The sequence below is a fragment of the Drosophila hydei genome, unplaced genomic scaffold, assembly GCF_003285905.1.
Source record: "Drosophila hydei strain 15085-1641.00,03,60 unplaced genomic scaffold, DhydRS2 tig00000149-arrow-pilon, whole genome shotgun sequence".
Taxonomy (NCBI): domain Eukaryota; kingdom Metazoa; phylum Arthropoda; class Insecta; order Diptera; family Drosophilidae; genus Drosophila; species Drosophila hydei.
In genome coordinates, this window is record NW_022045678.1 from 424,315 (window position 1) to 446,924 (window position 22,610).

The 22,610-nt window shown below is 39.0% G+C and overlaps 1 protein-coding gene across 9 annotated transcripts in view; it reads right to left on the reverse strand.

Annotated features, from left to right (window-relative positions):
- Nucleotides 1-22,610, reverse strand: part of LOC111592072 (GATA zinc finger domain-containing protein 7) — a 66,463-nt gene that overhangs the window by 18,779 nt on the left and 25,074 nt on the right. For all 9 annotated transcript variants that reach the window (XM_023304081.2, XM_023304080.2, XM_023304084.2 and 6 more), the window contains exons 3-4: nucleotides 21,589-21,774; nucleotides 17,428-21,515 (exon numbers count right to left, since the gene is read on the reverse strand). In XM_023304081.2, the coding sequence (XP_023159849.2) occupies nucleotides 17,428-21,515; nucleotides 21,589-21,774 (4,274 nt within the window). The remainder of the gene's footprint in view (nucleotides 1-17,427; nucleotides 21,516-21,588; nucleotides 21,775-22,610) is intronic.

Below are 22,610 nucleotides of genomic sequence, written 5' to 3' on the forward strand. Positions count from 1 at the left end.
TAAGCTGCTTTCAAATGGGTCAACTTATATCACAAAAAGTTAAAACCTCTGTTAGGATACCAGATTTCATAATCTCAGCTTTAATTAATTCAAAGATTTGATAAATATTTTTAAAAATCTAATCACAATTTTTGTATTTCAATTTATTTTTTCTATAAATTTGTTGGGAATGTAGGAATGTAGGGATTAGTTCTGTTGTATTTATAGGGCTTAATCGAAGTCTAAGAACTTAGTTTTGATATTTGTAAAATTGCAAATTTTTCGAAGTAAACAAAGTTGGAGTTTTTCCATAAGCACTTGATTCTATTTCATATAAACTCGGCTCAACATAACCTAAGTAAACAATAAAATAAGTGTTTAAGTTATACTTATATTCAATACGAAATATAATGAAGCGAATACTAAAATTAGTACAAAATGTGTCAAGTTTCAAGCTACATTTCATATCTTTGCCCAAGCACTGGCTATGCCATCACTTCACCCAGTCAAGCATTGCATTCCCTGTCAATTCTTAAGAAGTGAAGACCTCGGCAGGGCATATCGGGAATTTCTGTTCAACTCAGTCGCGCTAATAGGGTCAAAATAATAAAGGCAAAAAAAAAAAATAAAAACAGAGGAAAAACGAATGAAAACAAAAGTCGGTTGCGTGCCGATCGTCAGCCAAGCGACTGCCTATTTATAGGGCCATTGTAATAACTCCATCAGAGGCAGAGGAAAATGATCCATGGACTGGCTGCCCGCCTTTATCTAGCGAACAGAGCCGCTGCTGCTGCTGCAGTTGGGCTACGCCAGCATAAACTTCAAACAGATGTCAAGCCGGCGGTCACGTAATTATTATTAATGTCTGCTGCTCCCTTCCAATTTCAGTTTCAATTCTACAAAACTCAAACTCAACCCAACCCAACCCAGCCCAATTTGCAGCCCAACAACTTTTTCCATGTGATCTCATCTAGCAAATATTCAAAGAGCTGTGCGTCTCTGTTTTACATTAAAAATTATTGCCACAGATTTGTTGTTGTTGTTTTTGTTTTATACTCTACACTTTTTTTTAAACGAGGCGTTTACTCGATTCCACGGGTTGTTGAACCGTTGGCCAACATGTGGGGCGGTCGGCGATTTGCTTTGCTTTGCGTTTTTCCTCCCAAGTGCGTTCTTTGCAAATGAATGGCGTGCTTTGATAAATGGCACATGGTGCCGTAGTCATACCACACACATACATATACATACGTAGCATAGATGTATGTACCCATACCCCTAGCTGGCCACTAGTTGCCTTATATGGCTTTCTTTCCACGCTAATTCATTGTCACAATTTGTCGCACCCAAGTTTCTTCCATTGATAAATTGCACTCGAAATACCCACACACTCGATCAGCACAGAGCATATCTTTGATAACGACGCTCGAATTGCAACAAGGGGGCGTTTAGCAATAATCACAAAAAATGACAAAAACAAAAATAAACAAGAGCTCGTAAATAAAATCATGAGAATTGCAACTTAATGCTGACAATTTTGATAAAACTTTAAATTGATGATGAGCGCAAATTGTGAAGGGCAGACCAAATAAGAGACGAAAAAAAAATATATATACATATATATTGGTAGATATGCGATATTGATTTGGCAAACATCCACTCATTCGTTTCCATTGATATATTAATACGTATCTATACAGCTTCCATTCAAGCTAAAAATATCAAATATCATCAGAATTTCCGTGACAATATAATTTAATGTTCTTCTTTATGCTGATTTGTTGAAATTAAGTAAACAAATAGAATCTAATAAAGATTATCAATATGTGTTTTCTTCATCAATACGAATAAAGGTGTGAATTCAGACATTGGGGGGATTAAGATTTTTTTTTTTTCCTGAATAACTTTTGTTTCTTTAAACAATACTCAACTGTAAAAACAAATTCTCATTAGTTGTTGCCCCTCTCTCTCTCTATTTCTCTATCTCTATCTCTATCTCTATCTCGAGCGCTAGCTCGAGCTCGAGCGCGCGACGAGCGCGAGCGCGAGCGCGAGCGCGAGCGCGAGCGCGAGCGCGAGCGCGAGCGCGAGCGCGAGCGCGAGCGCGAGCGCGAGCGCGAGCGCGAGCGATCGAGCGAGAGCGCGAGCGCGAGCGCGAGCGCGAGCGCGAGCGCGAGCGCGAGCTCTATCTCTATCTCTATCTCTATCTCTATCTCTATCTCTATCTCTATCTCTATCTCTATCTCTATCTCTATCTCTATCTCTATCTCTATCTCTATCTCTATCTCTATCTCTATCTCTATCTCTATCTCTATCTCTATCTCTATCTCTATCTCTATCTCTATCTCTATCTCTATCTCTATCTCTATCTCTATCTCTATCTCTATCTCTATCTCTATCTCTATCTCTATCTCTATCTCTATCTCTATCTCTATCTCTATCTCTATCTCTATCTCTATCTCTATCTCTATCTCTATCTCTATCTCTATCTCTATCTCTATCTCTATCTCTATCTTTATCTCTATCTCTATCACAATCTGCAGTACATAAGCTGCTTGTCACGTAACACAATCCGCGATTTGCGAACGTAGTTAATTAAGTCACATCTGGCTAATTCAAATATGCTTTAAATTGGTTTTAATTATGCGGTGGTTAAAGCAAATGTCTAACACTTGTCTATCGTCTGTTTATGCAAGCGCCGACCGCCACGCGGCATTTGCCACAGAATTTCATGTCGATGGCAGGGCAAACGGCAAAAAGCTCGCAGCGCAAATGAAAACGAATTAAGTTACGCAAATGCGATTTGGCTTTTGTTTAATTAAATTTTGTATGTGAATTTTGTATTTTTTGTTTGGCAACTGGCCAGCACTTAACTTTAAAGCAATAATAAAATGAAAACTAAAGCGAAGAGCAGAGACGAGGGCAGATTCCTTAGGTATTCGCGGCATGCGGCAGCTCTAAGGCTGAGGATGCGACCAATCGGCTTACTCGGTCAGTGGGAGTTCGTAGCACCTTAGCATTTGAGTGTAGAGCAATGTTGTTTTAGATTCGAGATATCACAGCGCAAGAGAATAGGAAAAACAAAGTAAATAAACAAAACTGGGCCGCCGACTGAAGCTGCCGCTGAGTCAGCGGACGTCGAGGTGAAAAGTGCGTTTTGCATAATTTTCTGGCAACTTGAGCAATTGAATTTAATTGCCTAAGCATGGGCGTTAATCAAGCTAATTGCTGACATCAGCTAAGCAAACACGACTCCAGCTAAGCAAACGCCAGGGAGGGCGAGCCAAAAGATCTGCAGTAAATCATTTTTTTAAAGCAAAACATTAGGAAGTAGAAGTAGATGAAAGAGGTAAGCGACTGGACTGACTTCAGCCATAATTTAATTTATAAATTAATTTTAATGTATACATATAGATATATATATATATATATATATATATATATATATATATATATATATATATATATATATATATATATATATATATATATATATATATATATATATATATATATATATATATATATATATATCTAAACCTATTTATCTATGTATCCATGTATCTCTATATCTATATATCTATCCATATTTCATTTATCTATATGTATCCATATTTCTTTCAGATCGTGTTTAAAGTTATTGTGAGCTCATTCAATTTCAATTAAAATTCTTTACTAACAACTGCTAAGTTCACTAATTAAAATTACTTGAAAAACGAGTTCCAATTTATGTTTTAAAACAATTAAAAATTTCAATTGCTGCTGTGAGGTAAATGATTGCTTACACAGCTTATTTAACTTCCATGACTCATCAGCATATGTGCCTTAACGTTCCAGTTATATATAAATTCATAATATAGTCATATGACTAATTATGATTATTACTTTTGAAAATATATTCAATTTCAAAAATATTCTAGTTTCATTTGAGCGACCCTCTCACAAGTGTTTCAGCCATATAAAAGGCCAAAATGTTGCGTAAGTTTGACTCATGCATATATCACATAACGCTGCAGACCCGACTGGAATTTCAATAAACGAGTTCTATTACAAAAACACAAGATCAAGTTGAATATAGTAGAAAAAACACAGTCGTCGCCTCCGAAAAGTTGTTTATAAAACCAGCCAATAACAACATTGGCAAATGCTAAGCGTTTTATAAATAAATATGCAATAATTTTAGTGCGCGTTTTGCTGTTTGAACAACAATAATGTTGGCTATTTATATGAACTATGCAAAGCTTGAAGCACAAATATTGTGATTGTCATCAATCATGCAGATACGAATCAATTGTGTGAATAGAACGAAGCAGGGCTCAATTAGCTGGCTAACTATTTGTAGGCATAACCTTGAGGCTATTACGAACAGCACCTATGAACTCGCCTTTGATAACAGAAAAGTTGTATATAATCTGTGATATATACTATATATGCATTGAATGGCATCATCATTTACATTCATTTGCTTTATGATAGCAGAACCAAGATAGTTGCACTGTCTGCTTTTTCCTTTACAACAGGTTAGGGTATCTGCTAGTCGAGCACATAGTTGCCCTGATTCACTTTCGACAGTTAGTTCCGCTGTGCGAACACCTTAATTTGTCCAGCAATGCGATACGATGCGATGATAAATGATATATTTATTTATGACATATGCCAGAGCTGGCGCAGGCAAATCAATGTGAATTAACTCTGACATGGCGTGCTATTTGGGCAACGGATGTAGTATCTCTTGATACACACACACACACACAGAAGCCAGACGGCTATCTTCATATATAGTATCACGTATATAATAAATAATTTGCACAATTGAAAGCAGTCGCATTAGCTGTTGAAACCAGTTTTATAAGGCATTGGGTCAATGCGGCGTATGCGTAATGTCTGCCGCTACTAAATAACTAAGTAACAAATGTGGGGCAATCATCATCAACATCAAACGACGAGGTCAGCACAAGAGTCTGTGCAATACTGAACAACTGATTGTTTATTGATCTGTTAGATAAGCTCACAAATCAACACAACTCTGACGTAAGCAGGGATTATCAAGTAATTATTGAGAAAGCTATGTAGAAACTGTCAAGAATTCATCTGAGCAAACACAAAGAGGGGATTAAACAAAGAACTACTTTGACTTATAAAACAAATGTAACTCATTTAGTTTTCAGACAGAGGAATTAACATTTTCTAATTCAATTTAATGTTAGATTAAAAATATTATCTGAATTAATATAAAAAAAATTTCACTTAATTTCTGAAACTTTAGAGGAAGCTCTGTGGTGGCATGAGAAGAAAACTTTCATCTTTTCTTAAACTAAATAGTAAAGTAAAGTGAAGTAGTAAAGCCTTTTCTTTCTTGTCTTTTAAAGTTTCTCTAATTTTAAATATATATAACAAAAGATTAATCACAATTTTCATATTTCTTTTGCCTTAATCAAAGTTTCATAACAAAAGAAATTTAAAATTGCATTTAAAAAGAAATTAAAATATAATTAAATTAAAAAGAAACTAAAATATAATTAAATTAAGGTTTTCAATTCAATTTCAGTATATTTTTAAACGTTTTTAAACATTTTGTTTGCGCTTAAGTCTTGGGCAATGCATAAACAATATATATATAGATCTATAAGTCACACACCAAAAGCATTTAAATCCACATTTAATGCATATAATTACTAACCTACAACTATGAATTACACAATAATCAATGCTATTTAATAGCTTCTAAATACTTGTGCTATTAATAGAATAGTAATTAAGAAAAAATAAAATAAATGATCAAAACGTCACGTAAAGTCAGCAATTCTAAAAGTTGTACAAGCACAAAGCCAATTTCTGTAGAGTTAAGTAAAAGCCGGAAATTCTAAAGAGTTAAGTGAAAAAACATGTTTTGTTTTAGCTCGTATCTAACCCGTTTAGCTTTCAATATGAAGAGAATTATCTACTCAAATATACAAATGTAGATTGTATCTTCACACTCAACACGTTCAACAAACTACGAAAGTTGGTAAATGTTGAATGCAACCCTTCATAACGCTGCTAGCCACAATTTAAGAAAAAAACGTGGCAACTGTGAAACGAGTGAAGTTGAGTTGGCTGCACAGGTCACGGAGCACAAGGCGGGAACACCTGACTGACCAAAAGGTGCCTCTGGTCAATCAACTGGGGTTCACTGACACATAACGTGTCTGGGGGTGAGGCTGGTCAGGACTGTTTGCTTGATGGATTGACAAACTGTTGAGCAACTCGCAACTCGCTCGGTCCGGTTGGCAGGCAACAAACAAAAAGTTTGTTATTTGCCAACGCCCACAAAGTCCGTTGCTATTGATTGTGGCACGACAACAACCCTGAAAAGCCAGGAACTGCAAAGAACTTAACCCTCGGACAAGTTTACAGCGAAGGTGACGTGACGTGGCCTAAGCCGGAAACGGATGTGGGCGACAAAATTGTTTAAAAGGGCTCCAAAAATACACAAGTTTAACGTGATCAGCCTGGAGATGCCCTGTACTTGGCTACAGGCAGATACACTTTAGTTAGGTTAAGGAAAATATTGGATTAGGTTAGGCCACATATTAAATATGGACTAACATAATTTGACATGCTGATGATATTTAATAAATGTTTTATTAAAGGGATATTTTTAAAAAATATTATAAATATTTTTTTATTTTTTTTTTCAATAATTTTTTATGTGTCTGTCAAATCTAGGAAATAAATTTAACATCTAGTTAAATTGACAACAAATTTAACATGTAATTAAATTGCAAATAAATTTTCTTTTAAATATAAGATTAAATTATTATTTATTTTATTTAATCATATAAAACTATATTTTTCATTAATAAAAATTTTAAATATGTAAAAAATATAAAACTTTTTTTATTATTTTAATTTAAATCTATATGGATTATTAGTATCTTATAACTTCAGATGAAGTTTGTCACCATAAATTACATGTAGATTTTCACTAGATTTTTAAGTCAAAATGGAATTAAGTTTTCTGACTTTTACTACAGCTATAGAAACCGTATATTTTACAGTTTCATTTCGCCCTATGCTAAGCTACCTTCTCAGTGAGTATTTTTTTGTGGGCACAGGGTAAATCAAGTTCTGACTATAATTATGAGCAGTTAGCTAATCGCATATGGCAGCAAGAGATGCAAACGGTGCATTTTATGCTTCCTGTTGATTGCAATTAGGCGCGCATGTCATGTAATTATGACATGAGCAAAAAGAACGCAAATTATGGGACAGATTGACAGACGGGCGGGGAGACAGACGGACGGGCAGACAGACAATTGACTGTCTGGTTGTCTGTCTGTCTGGCTGTCTACCTGTCGCACCTGTCTGTGTGAAGTGGCATTCGAGCCAAAGGGCCATTGTCATGCCAATCTCTTTTGGCTTATACTTGGTGACAGCCAAACAAATGTGCGCCCGACTTGATTATGGCCTGCCCCAAGCAATAGAAGTGCCTAAATAGAACTGTAATCAAATGAGGCCCCACAAATAGCAACCAATTTGGCTGGCTACCAAATTGAAGTTGTGGCAGCCGTTGAAACTGTAAACCTGGACAATAACCGCACGCACGTGCCACGCATTTATCAAATGCATTTCACGCCCCGATGAAGCCAAAGCAGAGTTTGATATGCGTCCCTCCTGCGGTTAATGGACGACCCTGACTATCTAAATATTATGCGCACACACACACACACTCACACATAGATATGTGTGTCTGTCTGTAAGCTGCACACATGTACAAATCATTTACATTTTATTTTAGTTCAGCTGTGTGGTGCGCCGCCAAACTAGCAGCTGTAATCGCATAGAGTGCGCCACATAAACTGACCTTTTAGAAGCTCGCCGGGTGAGGGCGGCAAGGGAAATTCTAGGGGCGCGGGCGGTACGAACGCAAGGCAACTCAGCAAATGTCATTTCCATTTGCATGTGTCACTGAAAATAAACCCCGAAGGAAATGTTGGCCACATATATGGAATTGAACGTGCGAAGAGATAGAGGAGGGTATGATGAAACAGCAGAAGCAAATGTGGTTCTAGTGCATGCCCTTAGCTGATGATTGAAATGAGCGAAGTTGGCACGGTAAGCTATAAAAATATATATGGTTATAGATGCATTAACTTATTTATGAGACAAATCTAACTAATTGATATTGATCCGATGAAAAATGTTATATAATGTAGTGCATTAAAATAGTGGCAAAACGATTTAAACTTTTCAGATTGTAGCACATAAGTAACTAAAGAGTTAAATATATATATAGTAAAAGATTAGGGGGTATATTGTGAAAAGTTTCGGTATATTACAGGAACTGATAACGAAGAGCAGACAAGAGATGCCAAGAATTTGATCTAACTAATTTATGATACAATTAAGAATTATAAAAAAAAACATTTATAGACAGTTAAGAGTTCAAGCAATAGATATAGTGAGTTTTAAGCAATTCAAGTGAAAATTCTTCTTTAAAAAAAAAAGAAAGTAATATTTTATTTGTTAATTTACTTTTTGACGTTTGTTCAAAGGTCAAAGACCAGCGCACTTCAGCATTTCGTTCACAACTCTTTGATGGATCGTCTGTCACGCGTTTTAACACTATTCTATAAGCAAACCCATTTAGAGATAAGAAATACCCTCAGGCATTAGAAGGGCAAACAAAATGCCAAACGCCAAGCCAAATATAGAGAGAGAGAGAAAGGTAAAAACTAAAAACATATTTTACATAACTAAACAGATCCCACTCTCTGTCTCTCTCTCTCTAGGTCTCCCTTGCACTTTGAATTTCTCTTAACATATGGCACAGCGAGCAAAAAGGTAAACAAAAATGCGGGAGCATTTCGTTCTGTAAAAGATGCGGCACATTAAAATGTGATTTATATATATGAAACAAACACACACACACACAAATATATATATATATATATATACATGTGTGTGTGCGACTATTTTTGGAATGCAATCGAGTTGAGCAACTCACAGAGGCGGAAAAGGAAGTGCGCATTATTTGTTTGCCCCACTCTTCAAACTGTTGCTGCTGCTGTTGTTGTTGTTGTTGTTGTCATTTTGTCTATCTGCTTGTTGTTGGTGTTTCAGTAGTCTCTTTGAAGGGTGTCCGATTTGTACTATGTGCCGCCTGCTGTTCCAAGGCAGGTGTGCATTTTTCGAGTGTATGTCGCGAGGGTAGAGAGCAGCAGCTGACACCGTTTTGTTATGCGTGTGTGTGCGCGCATTTTCCAATCAGCATTATGCACAGTTTTGTTAGCCTTGAGAGTTGCTGGTTGTTAACTTAATTTGCTTGCCATTGGCCCACACTCATCGACGTCGACTACGCCGTCAATTCAACCCAGTTTGAAGCTTGTTTTTCCAACGCCAACAGCCTTTGCTTTGCTTTGTCGGCCAAGCAAACTGTAAATTGTTCGTGTCTGCGTATTTGAATGCGGGGGCTTTAGCCACAACTTTGGCAATAAATAAAAAGGTGAAGCAAAAACAGAACAAGAGAAAACAAACTTTGATGGATAGGAGCAGAAGATGCTGCAGAATACTTTGAAGTATCCACTTCTGAAACTGTGCTACTGTTTACCCAGCATTGATCATGGCCATATAGTAAAAGTTCATGGACCTCTCTATAACAGTAAACAATGCTGAATCTGAAGATGAACGATCCATGAATAATCATCTCGTTACTTTTCAAGCATTCTTTTTATACTTATACCAAATGAATAACAGTTAAAGAAGCTCTCGAATGTTTTCTTGAGCATATATTTTATGGATAGTCAGGCACATTGTTTAATTAAGTGTCATTCATGGAAGCATATTCATGTGTACTGTTTTATAAACTGTTATACTCTCAAATTACGTTACTGTACATTATACTTTTAGAAGATATTGTACTATGTGATAAGTCAAGCATCATATCAAGTTTTATATAAACTGTTATACTGTTTTACATGTGAAAATATATATCAAAATATTAATTAGTAAACCTATCATTTGATAGTAACTTGTTAATTAATCAATTTTATTACAAAAAAAAAATGTTATGACCGTTATACTAATTGTTATACTGAGTTGTGCTGTTTTTATTACATTTTGTTTGCCATATTGCATACACATCAAAATATTATAAAGTGTTATACAAACTGTTATACATGTGTTACACTGTTCAGTACGTGCGAATAGCAATTAATAAACTCATTGCCTGATGGAGACAACTCAATTAATGAATTTTAATTCAAGGTAATCTTTTTTATTACTGTTATACAAATTGTTATACTGAACTGAAGCGTTTTTATAACATTTTACTTGTCATATTTAATAGCATTCCATAAATAATACACCATCCGCCTATTATTAAGTGTTATACAAACTGTTATACAGTAGCAAACGCAAGCAAAATGCTAGTACGTGACATTTTCATATGAATTTGAAATGCAATTTTGTATTGATTAGAGTTGGTCAGTAAATATTTCTCATTTCAGTAATAGAATATTTCTATAGCTCAACATTCAAAGATTCCCAACGCTCACAACTAAATGGAAAACAATTAAAGCCCTTGTGCAACTAAAAATAAAGCTATCTTTGTTTCTTTTGCACTGTTGAACTCGCTTTAGACCCCTTTTAAAGGCCACTAGACGACGCATCCTCTGCAAATGTTGACTTGCAACTGGGCCTCTCTCGTTCATAATAAAGTCCTTTAACCTTTTACTCGAGTTTTTGCAGAAAGGGGTTTGTTTCCTTTTGAATTTATGCAACTGCAACTTCCGCATATCTTGACAGCGTTTCGTGCTTAGCTAGGGGCCACTTCAAGTTAACGGCTTTAAAAGGGAGTTTCGCTACTCTGAGCTCTAGCGGCTTATGCGCAGAAGCGAATCGTGAAATTTCAAGGCAAAGTAAGTGGAAATGCTAAATTTGTTATATATTAAAGCTTTATTATGGCATGTTTTATTTTCTGTTTTTATGGATCACACATATAGACAACGATGTGACAGACATTGGAATGTCGCTGTTGTTGTTGTTGTCGCCAACTCATAAATTACTCAGCTTCATGACAAAGTTGATGCGAGTGTGAGTGTGAGTGGGTGGCCTGGAGGTTCAAGCAATATGCATAAAGATTACTTAGAGCAGCAGCAAATGTGAATCATATGTCTGCGAGTTCTATGTCGCTATATATGTGTGTAAGTGAGTGAGTTGGAATACAGCTGGCCCATATACACAATAATTTATCATAATTTTTTATTATAGACAAAGTAGCCTAAAAATAGTCGAAGAACATTTTTGTATAGAACGAATAGAGCCACTGGCAGTGGCCACTTGGCGTTTGTTAAAAATTCGACTATAAACAAAAACAAGCTGCAGCCAGCTTAACATTAAGGCATATACAAAACTCGAAAATCAAATATATAATTATTTTTATTTTTATTTTTCTTTTTGCTTCGGTTTTCCTTTTGCTGTTTGGATTTTATGGCATGTGCAAAATGTTTTTCTCATTTGGGCGGGGCCATTATTTTTAGATTGCAAGTTCATTTCGCAAAATATAGTGAAAATATTATTATTGTTATTTTAGTTACTTTAAGGGGGATGCCAAAAAATTAACGGATCGTGAAAAATTGCAACAAACTGCGTAAAATCAGTTGTTGAGTTCATTAAGAGAAGAGGTGCATACTTCAAGATATATACAAGCATATAGATGTAGATATAAGCGCATATATATATATTCAACAAATTCAACAAATAGAATTTCAGTGCATATAAGCGAACCTTGAATTTTGGAAGGAAGTTGAAATACAAACAAAGAATTTTCTGTTATATCTCCTGTTATATAGGTGATATATGGGGAACAAACAAAACTGCTTCTGTTATATTTGTTGATATATCTCTTATTAAATATATGACGAAAAACTTAAGAAAACAGAAGATATATTCTATTATAATAATATAATAAAATTATTAATATAATATAATAAAAACTAAGAATAGAATATTTATATCTCTTATTATGGACAAATCTGTTGTATCTATTATTATGCATATGTTATATGACCTAAGAACTCAAACAGATCTGCTATTATATCTCTTATTATACAGATGAAATAAGACTTGATAACTGATAAATATATCAGAAGAATATTTTGATTTCTCGCCACTCATTGATATATATCTAGATATTCTTGATGCGTATATCTCTCTTTTAAAAGTCGTTGACTCAATTTCTCCACACACAAAAAAAAGGTGTGCGAAATGTTTTTGTTATCAAGTCAAGTCAGCTGACGACGTGTGCTGAAAAATGTAGCACATAGATTTTTATTTATATTTGTTGCTTGGGCAAGTCGTAAATCGATCTGACATTTAGCGTGTATAACAATGAAGGTAAAAAACATTTTTTAAGCCAAATAAATATTTGGCAGTCATATTTGCATGTCGGCATGCGCAATTTATGAACACCATTTGAGGTGTGAAAACAAAAATATGGCCAAAAGCAGAGCAAAGCAAATCAAAGCAAAGCAAACATAGATAAAGTTAAGCAAAATAAAATATTGACCATAAAGTAGATTAAGTCTTTGATGTGTGTGCCAAACTTAAGAAACTAACTTATATATAAACTGAGTAGCAAGTATATAGATAAAGATATGTATGTGTGTACGTATGTATTCTCTAAGCAGCTTTCGCATATTTTACTCAAATAACAACGAGCGTCCAATTGATAAAGACTTATGAGCTTGGCCCAATTGAATTAGCTTCAATAGTAATTAAAATAAAAGACTCATCAATTAGCGGAAAATAAATAAATTTCCAAGCAATTGCTGTTTAGCTTCAACTGCCCACGCAGCGGAAAGCGCCTACGCATTTTCAGATATTCAACAAACCACAAAAAAAGAAAAACAAAATTGATTTGCGTTCAATCAATTGAGGTGCAAAATGAAAACTTTTGTTTATCTCAGTTTTTCTCTTTTGAGTTTCTCAATTTCAAGTGTTTATGCAAAAATAAAAATTACTCGCTGCGAAAAATAAAGAAAAAGAATTGAAAACGTAATTGAAAGCGTGTGAACAATAAATTGCGGCCAGCCAAGTTTTGAGATCAACAAATATAAACGAAAATTAATTAAAATTTCCTGCCCGATGCGCACTTTCGCCCTGGGCGTGCACTTTGTGTGGGAAGCGAGTGTAGAGCAAGACAAAACGCCGCTTCAATTTGAATAAATTACAAGTGAATGCTTGAGCCATGAGCTCAGCTTAGCTGCATCTAAACACATTTCAACATTGATATGGAAGTATTTTAATTACTTTGAAAATTATTTGTGCAATTCCAACGTTTTGTCGACTATTTAAAAGAAAGCGGTTTATCTATTTTTTTTTTTGTCTTCTTCTGCGAATATTTCAATTTGACTTTTTCCGCAACTATGACAAAAAGCAAGTTGCATTTTATTCACTATTTTTGTCGCGTTTGTTTTGACATTTTAGGCAAAAGGTGAGAGTGAGATGGCTGCTAATGATAGACATGCAATCGCTGAAGCAAGACAAAGTGCTGCAAATATGGCAAAAATAAAAACAACTGCAAATGTGAGCATAGATAAGCCTGCGTCGATATGGCCAAAAGAAACAGGTAGGAAATACACGCAGATCAAACGACAGCAAAAGAGAGACATACAGAGATGGAGAGAGGAAGAGCGAGCTATTTGTAAATTAAGAGCGCAACGTTGTTGTAATACAAAGCGCGAGTATGAATAGCAACAGCATAGCAACTGTGCTGTTATGATATCTAGTGGAATTTTGACAGACAGATTATGTAATAAAGAGCAGCTAACAGAGTGACCTGCACAGCTAACAGCATGGATCTTGTAACATGCACATAGCGAGCATCTATGTTATTACAGCGTAGAAATATCAAGAGAGCGCTGTTTGTAAAGAGCACAGAAAGTTGATGCACTGCTCGCTCTGTTTGGCAGACAGCCAAGCGGTGGCTTGTGCGATGTTTTTTTCTTCTACTTTGTTTTTGTATGTGCGTGCGAGCGAGCAATGTTTTTACCTTCGCCTTTGCCTTCAATATTTACCGACTGAGAATGTTAACAACAAATATTTGATGAAAATGAAATCTAACAATTGAAAGCCCGTTGTGCCGAGCATTTAATAATTTACTGCGCATAAGAATGGTAGGCGCTGGGTGGACAGCGGAATAGTTGCTATTGTTCTTGTATATTTGCTTGTTCTTGTAGTTTTTTCCCATTTGTTTTATCAGGCGACACTCAAATACACGCAAAGATAAGTAAAGCAGAAGTTCAAAAAAGGTAATAAACAAGCACAGTGACCGGGGAATTAGAAATCTGGCACGCTTTTCTTTTCTTCTTTTTTCCGGCGGATTAACAAGAGATTTTTCAACTGCACTCGAAGTGCTTATCAATAATTTGTTTACATTACAGGAGTATGATAATAAATATACTTTTTAATTAAGTTTACTTTTTCTTGTTCTTCAGTTATTTGCTTTAGTGGCGACAGCATAATTTTTTATGCTATGCTTTCTTTTTTTCATATAATTATTTTTCATTATTATTCCACATGACAACTGCAATAACAACAATAACAGCAGCAGTAACTGCTGAGCAAAGGCGGCTAAATTTTTAGCGGAAACCGGAGCGAAAGTTTTTGGCCTTTTTAGCTAAAACGTGGGAGTTGCGCATAAGAAAATCGACAAAAAGAACAAACTAACAAGAAGCTAAGACAGAAACAAAAAAGGGCGCAGCTTTTTATTGCTTTTCCTTCAAGTCAAAAGACTTGAGAAAAAAACTATGCCAAATGAAGCTCAACGAAATTTAGATACTCTCTAGAGTAAATTCATTATGTGTGAATAATTCATTAACTAAATGAAACTAAATTCCTTTAATTGTAAAAAACTAATGTAACAACGTTATATGACCACTTGTCATAATATGTTGTGTCAGCACTGTATACAGTCATGTATCTATATAATTTTCATGTGATTTGCTTGCTGCATTCTTTCAAATTTTAGCGCTAGGATATTGACTCATCTACTGAATTCTTTAAAATCTTTTTCTATTTATATAAACCACAAAATATTGCGAATTTACTGAAAACTTGGAAAACATTGAAGAGAAATCGTGATAAAATGTAAAAACCGAGAAATTATATATCAGCTATATTTAGATATAATTCCTAGAATATTTGTATCATTATCCATAGATCGAAAAATATATTTAAAAGTGCACAAAAGCTTTACCAATAGGTAATAGGTACTATTTTGAAATTTTTACAAAGGAATCGTCAGAAGTTTTATCAATCCTATTATATTGCTTCAAAATATCATATAAAGATTTCTTATCGCCATTACATATATCAAATACCCCTGAATAGAGACCTAATACTGTCGACCAAAATAAAGTATATGTAGTAAGGCTACGTGAACACTAGAGTCCCAAATAAGTTGCACATTCTGAACTTGATCAAGTTTAACCCCAAAAGTATTTGCTCTACACTGACGTCAAATGCAAAGTACACAGTATAGAGCTAGCTTTAACAATACACTACCGCCTAAAACAATGTGCACACTGTGAAACAACAATAATACAGCAGAAATAAGACAAAATTTGCCTTACAAATCTCGTCAACAGTTGAACTACAACAACTGTGCAAAAACTTTTGGGTCAGCAATTTCATTTTGTCCATTTCAAAGAGGCCCCAAGACAAACAACTTGATTAACATAATGAGAAAAAAATAACACAGATTTTGTAGACCCCACGTGTACAAGGCTGAAAGAGGGCGTGTTCGCAGTGGCGGCACTTCATTACACAAATTATATAACCTAAGGTCAAGTGGTCATTGTCTCGGCGGAAGATGACATTAAATTGCTCGTAATTTGTAGGGGAACCATAAAAACGCGCGAGTAAAGGAAATTAAGAGAAAACGTGAGGCGAGAAAACCACGCAAGAAAAGCAAAAACAATAGCCGCAATACAGGCAAAGGCATTGATTTTTGACTGAAAACCAAGGATTATGAAGGGCAAACACACATACACATACATATATACGTACGCATGGATATAATATACTTAAACATCTAATAAATCATAACGCGACAAGAAAAACAAAAAAACTCCACTCAAGGCGTTCATTAGCGTTTTAAAACGCGTCCATGCGCCAAAGCCGATTAGCAGGCGAATTGTGGATGAAAAGGATACGAATAATGTAAATGTTAATGCGGCACGCATTAAAGAGCGTGTTAAAGACTGTAGTAGGCGAACTTTGCTGGCGAAAAGCGTACCAAAGCGAACGCGTGAAAGGAAGCGAAAAAAATGACACACAAAATGCACAGTTTTTGTCTGTTACGCGCGACTGCATTAACAGCAGGCTACAGAGCGGGCGTGTCGCTAAAATGGGAGTGTCACGAGAGCCAAAACGAGGGGGGGATGAAGTGAAACTGCCGAAATCAATTAACAGGCATAAGGAAGATCAAAGCTGCGCTCAACTGGAAATGCCAGAACTAGAGCAGACGAGCGAGAGATAGCAAGAAAAAACAGTTACTGAGAGTAAAATGAATGGAAATCACGTCGTATGCATAATTTGCACATTGAGTGAAAAAATAATATAAGAACGCAAGAGAAGAAAATGTAATGTTAATATGAGAATAGGCAAACATGAATTAGGGACAGTACGCTAAAACGAAACTGGAATGCCCTTTCAATTTGTCGAATATACTTTTTAGAGAAATGATTTCAATTTTGGTAAAATAAATTATCTAAAATAATAAAATTATACAAATTTTAGCAGAATGTTAGGCAAAAAATCATATTTAATTAAAATCAATAAGATTACATAAATAACTGTTTAAATTTTTATATACGCTTTGAAAATTTCTGAAATTTTGGGTTTTCTGATTGTAAGCCAAAATATATCAACTAGCGAATCGACCTTACTTTTTTGGGCACACGACAGGGGAGCGGCTCATCATCCCATAAAGGGGGGTTGATGACGTTGGCCCAGACAAAAGCCATAAAAACTATGTGTTAGTAGTTGCTGCCAACCAACAAAACGAAATGGGTGTCAAAGAGAGGAGAGCAGAAAAAGAAGAGGAGGAGCAGGAGTGTAATAACTACAGTGAAAGCTTTCTGGAGCGTACAACCGTACAACTATTGGCATGGAAAACATGAAGAAATCAGATACAAATATTTGCATTATTTTTTAAGAATTAAGCTGAGAATGGAAAATAGAGTTTCTTAATAGAATCTTATTGACTGGAATAGTTTTTTTTTGTTCATTAATCGAGTGTTCACTGTACACACAATATATTGTTAGAATATGGATTATGGGCAAACAAATTTAATATTATGTGGTCTGTTGACATTTGCAATAACAATTTGTGGTACTCGTTAAGCGAGTGTTCACTGTACACATACAGAGCATTGTTAAGATATGCTTTTGCTTAGTACTCACCAAAACATTCTTTTGATTCTCTTTGTCCAGGAGAAATTCCATGCTTTTGTGTGGCCGACGCACCGATGCGATTTGCACGCCGTTCGCTTGTGTTGATGGCTTAATGCGCTGATTATTACCATCCAGATGCCCATCATCATCATCATCGTCGTCATCATCATGACCATCATAGACGGCGCTGGTCACATTCAAACGCTTGACCAGATACCGTTTGTGCAGCGGATTGCAGGTGATATCCATCAAGGAGCGCGTTTTGCCCGTTATAACCGTTTCGTGTGTGTCCAAGTTCGTCTCGATGAGCCCCATTTTGCCGGCTGCATCGCTGTCATCCAGCATGGGCGACACGGCCACCGGCACGGCGGTGACCATGGTCAAAGGACGCGACTGTATGCCGGCACCCAGCTGATTAAACATTTGCGTCTTTTGTGCCACCGAGGCGCGCGATGGCGATTCGGTTGCACGTGCCATTTCCGTTTCCGTTGCCGTTGCCGTTCCGGTTAGCGACATATCGTGTCGCTGGCCCGCTGTTAACTGTTGGGCAAATGCCGCATATTGCTCCCGTTCGGCGGCCAAGAGAGCATCGCTAGCATGGGCAGCACTTGCGGAGCAATTGGCAGCACTGTGCGCGTTGTACGGCGCATGCGTTTGCCGTGGTGGCAATTTGGGCAACGGGGGTTTGCCCGTTACCAGCTTCTGCAATGTGGACGTCTTTGGCTGCTCCAGCTCAGCTGCTGTGCTTGTTGTTGCCGCTGTCGTCTGGCGGCTATGAATGCTGGCAGTGCTCGCCTGGGATGCTGTGCTGTCATCTAGCAGAGTGCTGCGCGGCGGCTTTAACGGTATGTGTATAAAATCCTGGCTTTTGCCATTGCTTTGCGGCGTTTGCTTCTGGCTGTTGCTCTGCTTGCCTGTTGGCTGCTGCTGTTGTTGTTGCTGCTGTTGTTGTTGCTGCTGCTGCTGATGCTGTTGCTTCTTCTTGCGACGCAAGGAGAAGCGTAAGCCATGGGCGAAACGTGATAAGAAACTCTTCGAGCTAGGATGTTTCTCATCCGTTTTGTTGCCGCGCTGCTTCAGAGGCGGCGATTCGTTGTTGTTGGCGCTGGCGATATGCGCTGGCGCCGCAACAGGCAGTGGCTTGGGCATGTTGCTGTCGTCACTGTCGTAACGCTGCAGCAGTTGCTGCGAGGCGTAGAGTATGTGATGGGCGCGATTAGTGGGCGGTTCGCTTAATATTGGCAAATGCAGGCTTAGGGGGCGTGTATGTATAGGCGGCACTGGCGTAACTGGTATGACTGTCGTAACTGGTTTAACGATCGCGCACAATGAGCTCGCGACGACGCGCGTTTCAAGACTGACAGCAGCGGCGGCAGCTGGCATGGCAGCAGCACCGCTTGAAACGGGCTGCGGCGATGTTTGTTGTTTCGTTTCCACATTGGCGGCGATGTTTTCGTTGTTTTCATCGCTCTCAATGTTTTGGTCATCGATCACGCTCTCGCGCTCGCGCTCACGCTCATTACCGCTCTCTGGCGCTGCGGTTGGCTGCGGTTGCTCTTGCTCTGGCTGCGGCGCTCTTAGCTGTTGCTCTTCATTGTAGCGCGCTGCTATGTTTTCGTTCTCTTTGGTGTTAAATATAACAGTGGCATCGTTATCCAACAGCTCCTCCTCCTCCTCTTCGCCAACATCGTGCTCCTCATCACTGCTAGTCTGCTCGTGCTCCTCCTGCGGCTCCTCCGACGATTGCTCCTGCCAGCAATACTTACTCACCACGGGACAAAAACTCACCTCCTTGCTGAACGAATTACGTGAGCCAGCTGGTAGGAGTATGCCCAACGGCTTCGGCTGTGTCGGTGTCTGCGGCAGCTGATGCATCGAGTTGTGCGCACTGCTCACATATATATCATCCTCCGGCTCCTGGGCGCCATCGTAAGCAGATAGATTGGGCGTGCTGCTAACCAGACTGCGCTGCTTAGCCGTTGCGCTCTGGAAGCGTCGCTTGGGCAGCGCCCGCGTTGGCGTCGCTGGAGTTCTGCTCGCTTTGACAGTGGGCAGCTCGAAATTGCATTGCTCCAGCGACTGGGCATAGGAGGTGCGCAAATTAGTTGGATCCTGATCGAAGGTCTTGCCAAAGCTGCTAAAACTGATGACGGCGGCGGCGGGCAGCACAGCTGCTGCTGCTGGTGCTGGTGCTGACGGCGTCACTTCCGCTTGAACCTGCGCCAGCTCCGCTGTGTGTCGCTTTTGACGCGCTGGCGGCTTTCTGATGGTCAACTGAACATGCTGCACCTGCGGCGGTGCATCCAGCACGTCGTGCTCCTCCTGCTCGGCCGTTTTGTCATTCAATATGGATGCGTTCTTATCGTAGATTTGACTGAGCTCGTCCAGCAGAAAGTTGCCCTTGCATATGAGCTGCTCGTAATCCTCGCCAGAAACAATACGCTTGCGTTTCTCCATGTCCAACGAGCTGCGCTTGCAGTTCTCACTGGGATCCGTGTAGTCGAGTAGTGTTAGATTCTGATAGCTAGCATTCAGATAGCCAGCACCTGCACCTGCTCCTGCTCCTGCTCCCGTTACGCCACCAAAGCCACAACGTTCGTTCCAGCTGCAGCTGCGTCGTATGCGCGGCAAGCTGCTGCAATCGAAATTATCCAAATCCTCGCTGGAGCTATGCCCGTCACTGCTATGGCAATTCCTCTGCTGCTGCTGCTGCTGCTGGTGTGGCTGTTGCTGGCGACGTGTGCGTCGACGTCTGCCCAGCTGCTGCAGCTCGTTGGGCACGCTGCCGGCTGAAGCTGCTGTGGCTGTTCGCACCAACACTGGTGAGGAGGAGGTGCTGCTGCTGCTGCTGCTGCTGCTGCTGCTGCTACTGTTGCTCTTGTTGTTGGCCAGCACGTAGCTGTTGTTGTCCGTTAGAAATTTGGGCGACGAACCTCGCGGCTCGCGTATATCGGGCAAACTGTTGCGCAGCCAAGTGAACGAGGCGGCGGACGATGTTGAAGACGATGGCGACGACGACGTCGCCGACGCCGCTGATCCGCTGGGCGATGGCGAGTGTGTGTCTCTCTCGCTGCTATTTATAGACAATGTCGGAGAGCCCAGAGATGATGTCGATGCCGACTGTATCTCGTTTGTCTGCTGCTCTATTTTTGTCTGACACAAATCATTGGAGTTTTTGGAATGTGCCCCTGCTGCTGCCGCTGCTGCTGCTGATTGTGCTGCCCCTGTTGCTGTCGCTGCCTCATGCTCCAGCAGCTCCTCCTCCTCCTCGCAGAGTTTGTCGAAATTCTTTGGTATGCTCTTGCTCTTGCTGCGCCGCAATGTGCTCGGCTCACAGTAGCCCGAATCCTCAGACAAATTCTCCGCCGAATTGAGTGGCAAGCGTCGAGCACCGGCAGCATCTTGCTTGCCTGGACAGGCGCTGAGCATGCTGTGACCGCTGCTATCGCTGCTGGAGGAGCTGCTCGATTCCGAGTCGGATTTCAGCTCCGCCTGATGCAAACTCTTGCAGGCACCAAATAGTTCGCGTTGCTGCTCCTCCAGGTCCAGCTTGTTCAGCTCAAAGTAGGTCTGATGCAGGCGGCCGTCGCTCGACTCGTAGCGCTTCAGCAGCGACGTGGCCGATCCGCGACGGCTGTCCGGATTGCTGTGACTGCCGCTGGTGCCGCCGCTGCTGCTGGCCAGCGTATCGCAGCTGAGCAGCGAGGGCGAACTGTTGCCCAGACTGCTCATGCTCTGATGCTGCTCCTGCAGCGTCATCTGTCGTTCCAGCGACTCGAACTGCACCAGCGACGAGCTGCGCGACAGCGAATGATACGAATCGTTGTCCGAGTAGAAGTCCTCAAAGTTGCCACCGCGTCGACAGCTGCCCGTACTATTGCGTTGACCCTGACTACCGTAGCTGTCCCGTGCACAGGCCTCCAGCGCCAGGAAACGCTCCAGACTGTTGTGCGTCTCTGCATCGTAACGCGGCGGCGGCGGACGACGCAGCTGCACCACATCCTCCAGACTGTGCGGCTGTTGCTGCAGCTCCTCCTGGCTGCGCCGCGCCCGTTTGGGCGGGCAGGCAAAGTCGCGTTCCGACATTGCGTCGATATCTATATTCGAAAAAAAAAATCACTTTAGTCGGAATCGATCTATATATATATATGTGTGTGTGTTTTCACTGACCCTTGTTAATTTCGACTCTTATGACCGAGCCCGTCTCGGACTCTGCGGAACTCCAGAAACCGCCGCAGCTGCTGCTGTTGCGCTGCTCGTAGCCATTCCAGCTGTTTTGCGCATGCTCCTCATCCTCGGAGGTCTCCTCCATGATGGGCTCCAGCATTTGCCGTGAGCTGGACAAGTAAATGCCATCTGTAAAGTAGGCAAAAAAGAGAGATTTGTTAGAGTCATATTTATATGAATCAGATGTCATCATTATCATCATTATCATCATTATTGTCCCTATAATTATGTTCATTACAATAATCATTATTAATATAATTATGAATTTTATTTTTATAATCATTAACATTATCATTAACATTATCATTATCATTATCATTATCAATATCATTGTCATTGTCATTGTCATTATCATTGTCATTATCATAATCATTATGATAATGATAATGATAATGACAATGATAATTGTCATTATCATTATCATATTTATTGTCATTGTCGTTTTCATTATCATTGTCATTGTCATTGTCATTGTCATTGTCATTGTCATTGTCATTGTCATTGTCATTGTCATTGTCATTGTCATTGTCATTGTCATTGTCATAGTCATTGTCATTGTCATTGTCATTGTCATTGTCATTGTCATTGTCATTGTCATTGTTATTGTCATTGTCTTCGTCATTGTCATTGTCATTATAATTTTTATTTTCTTTATTTTCTTTTATTTTTTTATTTTGTTTTTTTATTTTTATTTTTTAATTTTGTTTGTTTTTTTTTAAATATTTTTTTTTAATTTTTATTTTTATATTTTTTTTTATTATAAATTCCAACGCACTTAGCCACTTGCGCATCTTTGCAGCACCGTCTCCAGCTGTGCCTGCAGCAAAACTGAAGCACATTGCGACAATCCACACAGATACAGACTCAGCCACAGGCACAGGCCCAGGGCTAGGCACAGTCACCGAGCTCCATTTACTGCAAATGTAAATGCAATTGCAAATGCTGATGCTGCTGCTGCTGCTGCT